Source organism: Populus trichocarpa, chromosome 11, assembly GCF_000002775.5.
Source record: "Populus trichocarpa isolate Nisqually-1 chromosome 11, P.trichocarpa_v4.1, whole genome shotgun sequence".
NCBI lineage: Eukaryota > Viridiplantae > Streptophyta > Magnoliopsida > Malpighiales > Salicaceae > Populus > Populus trichocarpa.
The window spans coordinates 3,389,501-3,402,277 of record NC_037295.2 but is presented as its reverse complement, the minus strand read 5'-3'; the positions used below and the strand labels follow the sequence as shown (position 1 = coordinate 3,402,277).

At 30.0% G+C, this 12,777-nt stretch overlaps 1 protein-coding gene across 3 annotated transcripts; it reads right to left on the bottom strand.

The window, feature by feature from the left end:
- Window positions 1–5,797: 5,797 nt before the first annotated feature.
- On the bottom strand, window positions 5,798–10,627 carry LOC7495267 (sphingosine kinase 1). Of its 3 annotated transcripts, XM_002317207.4 has the most exons (10): window positions 10,210–10,627; window positions 10,000–10,122; window positions 9,621–9,721; window positions 9,407–9,479; window positions 8,831–8,917; window positions 8,632–8,709; window positions 8,403–8,473; window positions 7,504–7,800; window positions 6,479–6,601; window positions 5,798–6,184 (listed from the first exon to the last, which is right to left on the bottom strand). In XM_002317207.4, exons 1-10 carry the CDS (start codon window positions 10,541–10,543, stop codon window positions 5,987–5,989), a joined length of 1,485 nt encoding a protein of 494 aa, XP_002317243.1. In that variant the 5' UTR covers window positions 10,544–10,627; the 3' UTR covers window positions 5,798–5,986. The 3 variants fall into 3 exon arrangements, with proteins under 3 accessions (XP_002317243.1, XP_024467334.1, XP_052301661.1); XM_024611566.2 differs by lacking the exon at window positions 10,210–10,627 and having other exon boundaries at window positions 9,407–9,482; window positions 10,000–10,028; XM_052445701.1 differs by lacking the exons at window positions 9,621–9,721; window positions 10,210–10,627 and having other exon boundaries at window positions 10,000–10,125.
- Window positions 10,628–12,777: the final 2,150 nt, after the last annotated feature.

Here is a 12,777-nt window from a genome sequence, read left to right as displayed (position 1 = left end):
ATAAGAAAGAAGTTAGAGTTTAAATTACCGTTCGAAATTGTAAAATACAAAATTTAAAAAAAATTAAATTCTAAAATCACAGCGTAACTATCGATGAATCATGATTTAAAAAAATAATAATCTTGAATAATTTGTGCTAAGAAATAACACATAAACTGTTTAAATAATAGCTAAAACCGACATGGTTAATAAAAGCTAAATCAAATAAAATCTAAAAACCTAATTAAAATAATAAATCCAGATTAAATAGAAAAATAAATAAGAATTTTCTAAAACACTAATTTCCAAGCCTAATTCAGCCTGTTTTAAAGTGTGGTTGCAGTTGATTTTCAAAGTATTTTTTACTTAGAAATGTATCAAGATAATTTTTTTTTATTTTTTTTATACTATTTTTAAAATCAATGCATCAAAATGATCTAAAAACATCAAAAAAAATTAATTTGAAGAAAAAAAATAAAAAATTAAATTAATTTTTTTTTAAAATATTTTTAAAACACAAAAACAAATAGTTATAAAATTAGATACGTAAAAGTTACTGTGAAAATAAAAAGTTATACATGTTACTTTTTTATTTTTTTAAAGAAACTCATTTGATTGGTTGGAATTTTTTTCTTGAAATGGACTTGTACGCGTCCTCCGTCATCAGAAAAAAAAAAAAAAAGTTTCCATTCCGACCGATTAAAGTGTATTTATGATAATGACCATCGGAAATTAAGATTGATATTGTAGTAAGTTGACTGTGTCCTCAAAAAATAAGGTACAGAAAAAAATAAGGTACAGCAGTTTAAGGTTTGGATCTCCTGCATGTTGCTCATGACAGAGTTATGAGTTTTAATTCGGGGAACAGATTAATGTATTAAATGAACTTAAACTTGAAATGTTATCTTTATTACTATAATTCAAAATTAATTTAAATAAAAAACAAGATGTGTAAATCGAAGTTTTGAACATTTTAATTACTCTACTGTATTTTCTTGAAACTCATATTTTAATTATTGGTAAATAATATTTTAATTACACGCTTGCGTCATCTTGTCTCGTGCTTGGCCCGGGCCTGAATTTATATTTATTGTAAATACTATTTTGAACTAAAAAGTTATTTACCATAAACAAAAAATAGGACTGGGCTCTAATCCATCTTCCAATTCATTGTTTTATGAATGTTAATAGTGTTTTTTAAAAGTTTTTTTTTTTTTTTTAATTTGAACTTTTTAACTTCTAGAATATACTATAAAAGTGGGTGTATAAAGCGTTTGAAAAAAGATTTTTTCTTTCTCTTTTCATGCTTTGGTTGTCTTTTTAAATTTAGAGCTTAGATTTATTTTACTAAAAGATATTTGAGTTATGTAGTATTTATTTTACAGTCTTTGTCTAGAAATATATATAAACTAAGATGGTGCGGGTGGTGTTGGAATCTTGAAAGGCATATTACAAGTATCCTAATTGCACAAATGATAAGTAATAAAGCCTTAAGAACAAAAGATTTATCATTGACAACAACAAAAATTTCATACTTTAAAGTATTTCAACAAGTATCATTTTTTGTTTTAATTTAAATATATATATTTTTATTATTAGTATGTATGCTAGAACTTTGAATTAATATCAATTGCAAGTTTGAATATATCTTTAAAGCATGTTTGCCATGTGTTTTTATTTTGTATGATTATAGATTTAAATTTATATGAACTTTAGACTTTCTATAATATTCTTATGTATGTCGTTTGCTAAACTAAACAATTTTGTTTAATTGTTTAAATTTTTTGTTTATAGATTAATTCGAGTCAATTCAAAATAACAATATTTTAAATTTTCTCTATAAAAATTAAAACGAAGTCATTTTGAATATTTTTTAAAAAAATAAACTAGAGTTTACCTATATTTTTATCTAAACAACTAAGATAATATTTGAAATTGTGGTAACAGTTATTTTTTAAAGAGTTTTTTGTTTTTAAATGCAGTAAAATAATATTTTATTATTATTTTTTATAACTCATTTTTACATTATTACATCTAAATGACCCTAAATTATTAAAAAATTAATTGAAATAAAAAAAACCTAGAAACTTTGAAAAAAGTTTTCTAGAAGCAAAAACAAACATAATTATTGATAAATTGAGTCAAAACTAAAATTTGTTGTCATTCACTTTCAATCCAATTCAATATAAAAGCTATCTCGTACAAAGTCTCAGACAATGGATCACCGTATTGACATGACAGCTGACCGAGTTTTTATAAAAATGGCATCGGCTGCTTTTCGAGCGAAGACAAAAGATTAGCGTCAAATGATGCGCGTACATTGGCGTGGAAATCGATCGTTTATTATCTCTCTCGAACTGAGTCTTTGCTGTCTTATCGTGGGGGGCCACACCTTTGGTTTTGATAATGAACAGCGGACATGGCTGCCTTGCTTCCTTCCTTCCTTCCTTCTCAGTTCTGAGGCCCATAGAGAAAAGCACTTCATTTCCTTGAAAAAGAAGAAGAAAAAACTCTCTTCGTGATCGAAACATGCTTGTGTTCTAGCCGAATCCCAGGTTTATGAAGTATCAATGCACATGAAGTGTGGTTGGGCCTTGGGGAAGTGTGTTTGTTCTTCCCTGTCATCATTCCTGGTTTGAGCTAGAGAAGATGGAGAAAGAAGCTTTTATTAATGCCCTCCTTTGATTCCTTCGTTGATTGTGGATATGTGGTTATTATGGTCATGGATGATGATGGTGAAAACCAAAATCAATGGCTAATCATCCTAATCGAATTGAATGATTAGGGTTTTTTTTTTTTTTTAAGAAATCATCATTGTTTAATTATGATTATAGTTTTAAATTATAATTGAAATCTAAAGATTGATATTTATCTAAATTAATGTTGGGTGATGATTATGAATTAATTAAATTAAATACTTAAAATAGTGGATTTGATATAAATTCAATAAGGATATTCATTTAAAGTTTAGTTTGGGAGCATGGTTGACCGAGTGGCTATCAAACAAACACTTACTTAAAATTTTATTTAAATGTTCAACGAATCAAATCTTATTGATGATTAAGTTAAATTGGTTTTCTTTTAGCAAAAAACAAAATATATTTTTAAGGAATTATAACTATTTTTATGCAAAATAAATATTTCAAACAAAAGGATATTTGATTATTGTTTCTTTTTAGTAGAAGACAGACAATTAATTTGCTGATAGAGATTTTGAGAGGTAGGGAGGGAAAGCTGAGGTTAGAACCCTAATTTATTATTCGGTTTTCACTGCTCATGGAAGGAAATGGGGGAGGGATTTGAGAGGGTTCAAAACCTTTTAACAATTCAAATTATGGTCTATAGCGGACTTAAGATTATAAAAAAAAAACACATAATCTTTACTTAGAGTTAAAACTAATCTATAATTTAATAATTAATCCTACCTCTTTTTTTTATTCTATCATTCTCTTCTTTTTTTCCCTTCCATTGTCTTGCATCTCATTGAAATGCAATCATTCCATGCCTTTACTTAGAGGGTAATTGACATTGCGTAGAGCTAATTTTAGAAATTTTAGAAAAATAAAAATATTTTTAAATTGTTTTGATGTATTAAAATTAAAAATATTATTTTAATATATTTTTAACTCGTTGGTTTTTACATAAAAAAAAAAAACTCTAATCATTTTACTCTATTTAAACCTCTTGATTTACTTGTCTTAGAATTTTAATATTCATTAGGTTTTTTATTATCTCTTTCTTTGACTATATAAATGTGAAATCTTTATCCATTTCCGGCTTATTTGAGAGTGTGATTACGGTTGCTTTTCAAAGCACTTTTCGTACCGAAATGCATTAAAATGATATTTTTTTTATTTTTAAAAAATTATTTTGAGATCAGCGCATCAAAACAATCTAAAATATATAAAAAAATTAATTTTTACAAAAAAAATTAAATTTTTTTGAAAACACAAGTACAACCACATTTCTAAACGCTCACTTCATAGTAAGAAAAGTTAGGTTCTAGAATTGCTAGTTTAATGTCAATTTTTTGTCTTTTATCAAAAATAATTTTTATTTTTTTATTACAACACTTTTTATTTTTTATTTTGTTCACAAAGTGAAAAAAAAAAACAACATAAAAAATGTTATTGGCAAGGACTTTTATGTCCATGTCTTTCAATCATTCATTATGGCATTTTGTGTGTTTTGCTTATTTATTTACTTATGTACCAATAAAAATATGCCACGTGTTCAAGGTGTGGCCCCCGAAGCTCCATCATGTCATACACAGCCGCTTCAATTAAAAATTTGATGCCCAAAAACTGCGATATCATATTCGATTCCAGTGATTAGTAATATTAATGATAATTAAAGGGTTATTTAATTGTTAGTTTCAGAATTTGGTAGAATTAGTTGAGATAGATATAAATAATTAGTATCTCTACATAAATAAATAAAAAAAAATTATGCCCAAACTCAACAGAAGGGTTATTTTTGCCTTGGAGCCACAAGCTCAAGGAGACGAATGTGTTTTTTCACATCACTAGATTTGATATGCCAAAATTGCAATAATTCAAGGACTAAAATGACATTAAACCTCCAGCTGCTCCATTGAAAATAATCTGATTAATGAAATTACATATTAATTAACTAATATTAATTTTAATTCTTTGAAGGTTAATTTGCTCTGACCTCCTGAGTTAGAATTTCATTAACATTTAAAATAGTATACTTATCAAGATCTCATAGAAATTACATTCAATTGATTCAAATTGATTCGAGAATGTTTATCATGATTTAATTAAAATAATAAAAATAAATTTAACTTTTCGATGTTAAAAATAAATTTTTTAAAATACAAAAATTATTTAAATGCATTTTCAAATAAAAACTATTTTGAAAAACAACTCTTTTATTTTTCTGTATTTTTAAATTGTTTTAATATACTGATTTTAAAAATAAATTTTAAAATATTAAACAATATATTATTTTAATATATTTTTAAATAAAAAATATTTTAAAAATAATTATTATCACAATACTAACCCATCCCAAAATAAACGTGAAATTAATCTTAATCTCCGGCATATGTTAGGTTCTGACTATGAGATATCAACAACCACTAGCAAACAAAATGCTCGACTCCCACTCAGACAAGAAAGATCCCAATCATAAGAAAGAAAGTCGGCCATCTCGTGGCTCATCTCACCAATCGCCATACTACTTTTCAATCACAAAAGTGCAGGTACAGGATACTGTTCTTCTTTTCCATACTCCCACTCAGACAAGAAAGATCACAGCCAGTCCACGATCCAATGTCATATGGGCATTATGTTTAGATTTTTTTGTTCGGGAACTCAAATTTAGCCTATAAAGTATTGTTTTATTGTCAATCAAGTCTCAAATCTTTTGATTTTATCAATTTTACCTAACCCTCCATCCATCAACTACCAGTGAGATTTAGAAGATTACTTTCAATCTACATGTAGTTTACACATGCTATTTAACTAAGAATTGAAGATAAGTAAATTAGTATCAATATACTACATATTTAGTGTCAAGATAATAAAACAGGAAAATCTTAAGCTCGAAAATATCCTTTATTTTATACTTTTGGATATATATTATGCTATTAGTTGGTGAGGAATTTAAGATTTTTAGAACTTAAAACTTCCTTTTCTTGTTAATTTATCCTTTAGAATAGATTGGGGTTTGTTTTGATGCTTAACTCTTAAAACTTTCCTCTTTTGTTGATTATTTCGATGCTTTGGTCATATACATGCGTTCAGATCAGACTAATATTTTAGTATTTTAACTGTTATATTTGAGATAAAAATGATAAGATCAAATGATTTAGAATAAAATTATGCATGAGGACTACATTTAGGGTTTTTTTTAGTACCGTTTGTCATTGCAGTACAACCGCAACTTTTATGGTAAAAAATGAATACACGAACCCTAGAAAGCTGCACCTTTGTGGTAAATATCAGATGGCCATGAAATGATACCCATGTTAAACTATGAACTATTGTTGTACAGGGCAAAATAGAGTGGCCAAACCTTGATCCATTGTTATTTGAAGCTTATCATATGTCATCAGCGTCTTCTGATCATGCTTGTATGTTCCATTTCCTCTGGCCAGGACCTCACCGTCTATGTCTATGATCCCTCCCCTGGTCGGGTCCTTGGTGCGCTGACCAGGCTCTAAAATGAATGCTTTCACCTGTAGTTTGTTTCAGAACACATGAATAGTATGGGGTTACTGAATTAAGTAGAGTACGCTAGTAAAAGTTGCGTGAAAGAAAAATATAGAATGACGGCATCAATACACATGACAATCTTCTGCCCCCATTGGAATGAGGATGGATGACGCATGTTTATGGCAAACATCATTTTCTCCTATAGACATGTCATCCGTCATGCAAGAGAAGAAAACGAAAAGTAATGTGCCATTTTTTTGACAATTAGCATAAAACAGCACGGGCGCAACATAATGGTACTCCTTTAGTCAACTAACCTTGAGATACATGACATGTGGTGATTTTACATGACCTCCATCGCTCAAATTGGTCATCAATGCTAGCAAGCCCAACTTCGGGCAATCCTTGATGAGGATCAGGTCCAAATTACCATCTGCGAACTGCACATTAACCAGGCATGTGAGAGGGAAACTGTCATTTGTGTCTAAAGAACAGGGCAAACAGCCAAACAATGAGAAAGCATCATTTAAATCTGTCTTCTCTTAAACTCCTTCGCAGATGGGGTTCAAGCAGCAGACCAAGAGCTATAACTATGCTCATTCATGATTGAAAACTGGAGTGGAAAAACAGAAGTGGCAGCATCCAAGCCGTTTATTGGCCATAAAACCAATTCTAAAAACATGTGACGCAACAAGAGAGTAATCTTAATGACCCTATAAAAGAAACAGATGAGAAGGAATGGTTTATAATGCTCAAAAATATGTCAAACAAAGCAGAGGTAGATCTCGTCCCAAATGACCAGGAATAGAAGAAACAAGAAATTGCACAGAATATACAGCCACTTAGCTTATTACTACAAATGATCCTATTTTAGATGGAAAGAGATACAGGTGAAAACATAGTGAAAGCAGCTGTTTTTTTTTTTCCTTTGCTAACACTTCATTTTGAGGGCTGACAATTTCTTATTGATGCTTTCAAACTTCTACGAATCTCTTTATCTTAGCTTTCTAATGATCACAAAGCACTACCATACCGCAATTCAACAGGTGAGATAACTGGAATTCAAGAAAACACATGCATACACAACATATGAATTTGGTTTCCCATGCACAATAAGAATGCAGGACCTGTATTTCTCCAATTTCCATGTATAGTATGTTTATGTTCATGTCATTTAGCAAAAGAGTTCCTAAATTCTGTTGTATTAAACTCCATGCAAATGCTAAAACATAGATGATTGTGTGTTGGTCTATGATATAAGAAAGAGAGCAAGAGGTGGAAAACAGGAGGGGAAGCATGCTATTACATTATGCATCACATGACAAGCACAAGATAGACAAACCTTGGCATCAGGTGCTGCCATTGTACCTTCACCACCCCAAGGGACATTATGAAGCCAGACTGATATAAACGGTCCATTAATAGTCCTCCACTCCAGATTTGTTAAGTCAACATCAGGTCCCTGGTAACTGTATTGTTCAGCCTTAACATGCTGCTCTTGGCCAGGATTGATACTACTCTGTGTGCTGGTAAATTCACCATTGTACCTGGTCGGCTCCCCATAAGCTTCGAAGCCAGGTGCAGGCACAAAAGATATGCGTCCACTGTATTGCCTCAGACATAACATTCGTTGAAGGCCCTGCACATGGAGGAGAGGAAAACAAAGTCCGACACTAATTAAATTTCTCACTACACTTGACATATTAGCCTTGATAAAATATATTTTCCTCTTCTTTAATAATATTTGACATGAGACAAAAATAACCTAAGGTATGCATGTTGATGCAGCCCATAACATCTTATTAGATAATATTATAAATAAAGCAATTCTATTGTGAGGTTGATAATTCTTAGGCTTCTGGCAAGAGAAAGCCACCAAGAACATTGTCATAATAATATCGAGCTATTTGTTGAAATGCTCTTTTGTTTTGATTTTTGGGATTGTTTCAGTTTCTCTTTGGAAGATGACTAATTCTCCATTTGTGCAACCCTCTTACCCTTCTCTTCTGATAAAATGTCTCTTTCTTCAATAAAAAAAAAGGGATCAGCTCTTACACAACAAATAAAAAACTACTCATTTGTTAATTTAATTTGAAAATATAAATTCTAGGCCCAAAACAATGCAATCATAATAAACTAGCAGACAAAAAAACATGCACATGCACATATCCATCAAAGTGCAAATGTAAATAACAAGATAGAACACTAGGAAAGGAAATATATACTATGAAAATAACATACATAGAAATCAAGACGGGCACTCCCCATCCACCGGTATTTCTCAGACTCAATGTCAATATCTGCCACTAAACCTGAAAGAAATAGAGCAGCTAGTAAAATTGATTAAATTACAGCTTGTTGTGAAGCAAAAGCCAATTACAGATGGCATTAAATTCCAAAGCATACTATTGGGAGCATAACAAAGTCATGATTCAACTCTAAACCAGTATTAATTGAATATTAACCATACCCCATGCAAACATCAAGACACTAAAGAATTTGGTATCTCCTTGCAAGATAGTAGCTACATCCAGTGAGCACTTATGGCCTGACAGCAAGTGAAAACATAAAACAGAAACTCATTGATCAATGAACTCCAATGAATGACAAAAGCAAAATTCTGCATATTTTAAACATGGAAAGCTTAAAGTTAAAAGGCTGTGTTCAACCTCGTATAATAGCAACCACAGCATTAGATGCTGTACATGGTTCACCAGCAGAATCCAGAGTAGACTTTACCATGCCATTTCCTGTACCTGCATCCAGATATAATTTGTGTTAATTATCAAAACCACAAATAAGGTACTGATCTATGCAATGCAAAATCCTGAACTGCAATTTAAAATATGGAATGAAAAGATCCAAAATAGGTTACAATCATAAAAAGAACATCTAGAAAGTTACAAATAATGTTGTGGAGAAAATTATACAGCCTGTACAGTATAGATTACACAAGACTTATACTTTTAGGGAGGCTTTGCTGGAGTCTGAATGCTCGGAGTTGCGTCAGCTTTGGAATTTTTGTACTCAATAGTTCAGACAACCAATTTAGAAATTTACACCTGGGTAACATTTATTAACAGGACAAACCAAGAGCCGCTAAAATTTAACAACTTAGTAGTTCATTGATAAAGAAATTTTACAATCAGTTCCCAAGGCACACCAACCATAACTGAACCTGTGATCTATGAACAGTTCATGGCAAACAAGAATTATGCACCAAGAAAGAAACAAGAACAACAAACCTGCAGGAACCGTTCCAAGAGGCATCTTTATTGCAGCATTCCAATCTTCTCTTTCTAAAAGTCCATTTACCACCTACTAAAAAGTACAGCACTGATAAGAAAGAAAGAAAAAACACAACAACATACCAGATACAAAAAGGGTCACCGTTTAGCAATAAAACAAAACGCAAACAACACATTTTAAACAATAACACAAAAACATAAGCCAGCTAACCTCAACGAGTATACCATCTCCACTGACACAAACAATACCATCATATTTCGTAAGGTCCATCGCGCGAACAACCTCCTTAGCATGGAGCTGATATTTAGTTTCTGACAACATAATCATCATCAATAACACAAACAAAAGCAAAACTTTTTACCAGGTAACGCCACATTCCACAAACACAAACCAGTAACGCAGACTATCGAGCTCATCCGTGGAACCCACTAATCGAGGCGCTACATTATTCATTTTATTGAAACAATACATTCACCACCATTCGATTTTAATTTAAAAAGAAGAAGAAGCTATACCTCTAGCATTACTCAATCAATCACAAACAAAAAACAAGGCATCAATAATAATCAATACACAGATAATTTTCTACCTTGAACTGTAATTTGGACATCAGCATCTTCAAGCAAAGGTTTAACCACATCAAAATATATCTTCAAAGCCGATTTCTTCCCTCCAAATGGATTGACAAATATAAACAACCTCTTCGGCCTCCCTATCATCACGCAAAAACAACAACGAAATCAATTAACTAATTATTATTAACTAATAATTAATTAAGAGACAGTTACTCATTAATTACCTAAAGAATTAATGTAATCACGGAGATGTTGACACCAAAGGTGCAGTGATTCATCACTTAACGGTTCAAAAACAAAATCCTTCCTCGCCAGAGCTCCTCCTCCTGCGGATGCGGAACAGAAGATTCCGTCTCGTTTTTCTGTAACTGCTTTGATTATTATTTTGGATCCTTGAATTGTGAATCCAAGCACCTCTTTTTCCACGGTCAGACTATGTTGACCTTTCTCCGTCGTCCACTGGAGCTTTCCTTCTGTTGTTAGAGTTAACGGGGTTAGATTTCCGTTGACCTTTACCTGGTCTGATATTATTAAGCTGTCTCCTTGTTGATTCTCCATATCTGACGTCTCCTTCTGTTTTCTTGTTTGGTTGTTTGGGGGATGGAAGCAAGCAAGCTGAGTGCGTTCTGACTGGGCTGGTTATTTTGTTGAGTATTATTACCGCAATGTTTTTGGACTGCAGCAGATTTTATTTTTTTATTTTTATTTAGAAATATATTAAAATATTATTTTTTTATTTTTTAAAAATTATTTTTATATCAATATATTTAAAAACATAAAAAAAATATTATCTCAAACTAAAAAAATTATTTTTTTTAAACAATATAGTTCAAATTCTATTTAAAACACCTCTAAATTATATTTTATTCCTGTTGTTTTCAAAAAATGATAACTTAATCTCTAAATCATATTTTAGTATATTCAGCAGAGTTGACCATCGATTATTATTTATTTATTGGTACATAAGAAATAGCTAGGAAAAAAATAATATTAGAAGCCCCTGATGCTCGGAGGATGAGGAGGAGAGTCTCGTGATAACTCCAAATTTAGCAACTTAATATAATGAGTATGATAATTTAAAAAACTATATCAAGATTATAAATAAATATTAAAAGGTAACTGTTGATATATTGATTAAGCTGTTTCGAAAGAAGAATGAAAGTTAATGTGCACCGAAACACATAATATTATTCACAACTAATGTGATATGGTACGTCATCACGGGTCAGATATTTTTATTTAATTAATTTATTGATTTTTGACTTTGTTAAATGAATTGATTGATTGTTTGGCTTGATTAGATAAATTGATCGACCGCTTGTTCATTCATTACGAACGTTTGGAAATTCTGCATGAATCGATTGATCGATTGACTTAACCAATCTGAATCAATTAACTACTTGAGTCATTGATGAGATTGTAACAACTATAAATGACCAGTTTTTGTTATATATATAACTTGTCTAATTATAAAATTGTAAATATAATCTAAACCTATATGATATACAAGCTATTCTAAGTTTAAAAACATATCGAAATCATTAATTATTGATTATATACTCAAATTAGTACTATTAAAACCTTTATATTCTAGCATATAATTATTTTATCTCATATTCACTACACTTAAACACCTTTAAATGCTATCTAGCGGGATATAAAGATATTAGAACATTAAATTGTATTATCCATTTTATTAAAAGAGTTAATTGTGATACCAAAATCATTATTGTAAACCTTAAAGAGTTGGGTAATACTATTAGCATTGGTTAGGTGCCTTTTTATTTTAAAATCTTTATCTAGTTGCTTCGCAGCGCATATCAATTTTCATTATAGCATTATTAAATTAAAAAATATTTTAAAAAACAAAGCAATTAAATTTAACTGGGTTCATAACTAGAATCGTGGGTTTGACATGTCAACCTAAGTTGATCCAAGACGTTGTTTTCTTAGTATATAGAAAGAAAGGGCTAGAACAACATGGTTTTGAATTTTCTTCTTAAATCAAACTAGGTTTTGACCTAATCATGTTTTTACCAGTTAGGTTGATTGGATCATATTAAGTCAATTTCTATTCGGTTTTATTTAAAACTCGAGTCGAGTCATCTTCATGTTAATCTATTGAGTTGAGCTGAGTTTAGCATCACTTTTAAAAAGTCTCCCAGATCAACGTGCTCGTGATGTATTATTTTTATATTATTTTAATATATTTGTGTTTAATTTATCAAATTATTATTATTTTTTAATCAAAACTTGGTTTTACTGTAATGATAAGCTGTTGTCTAAAAAATAAATATTATGGTAAAATAATTTGAAAACAACGGTGTGTGTTAATAAAGTAAAAAAAAGTATACCTATAAAGATGTCTTTCTTATTCTTATTTCAAATGGTCAAATGTTTTTATTTGTTTTTATTGCTTCTTATTTTTATTAAATAACAAACAAAAAAAACTAAGAAAAGGAGGAATCATATTAGCAAATTACTTTTTTTTATGGAATTTAATTTATTACCATTCTTATAAAAACAATTACCATATGATTAGATAAAAAAAAATAAAATGTTTCTCCTTATATGAGATTAGATATTTTAATTTATATATATCTTTAAATTTGATGACTTAATCTTTAATTAGTATTAACAATTCTTTTTAACATTTATTGACACGTATAGTTTTTATTTATTAAACATACAGTCATACACATTAGGTTTTTAGTTTATAATTAAATTTTTTTCGTAGTACAAGGAAACATTTATGGGCTTGGGGCCATCATTTATGGGCCTGGGAATTGTCT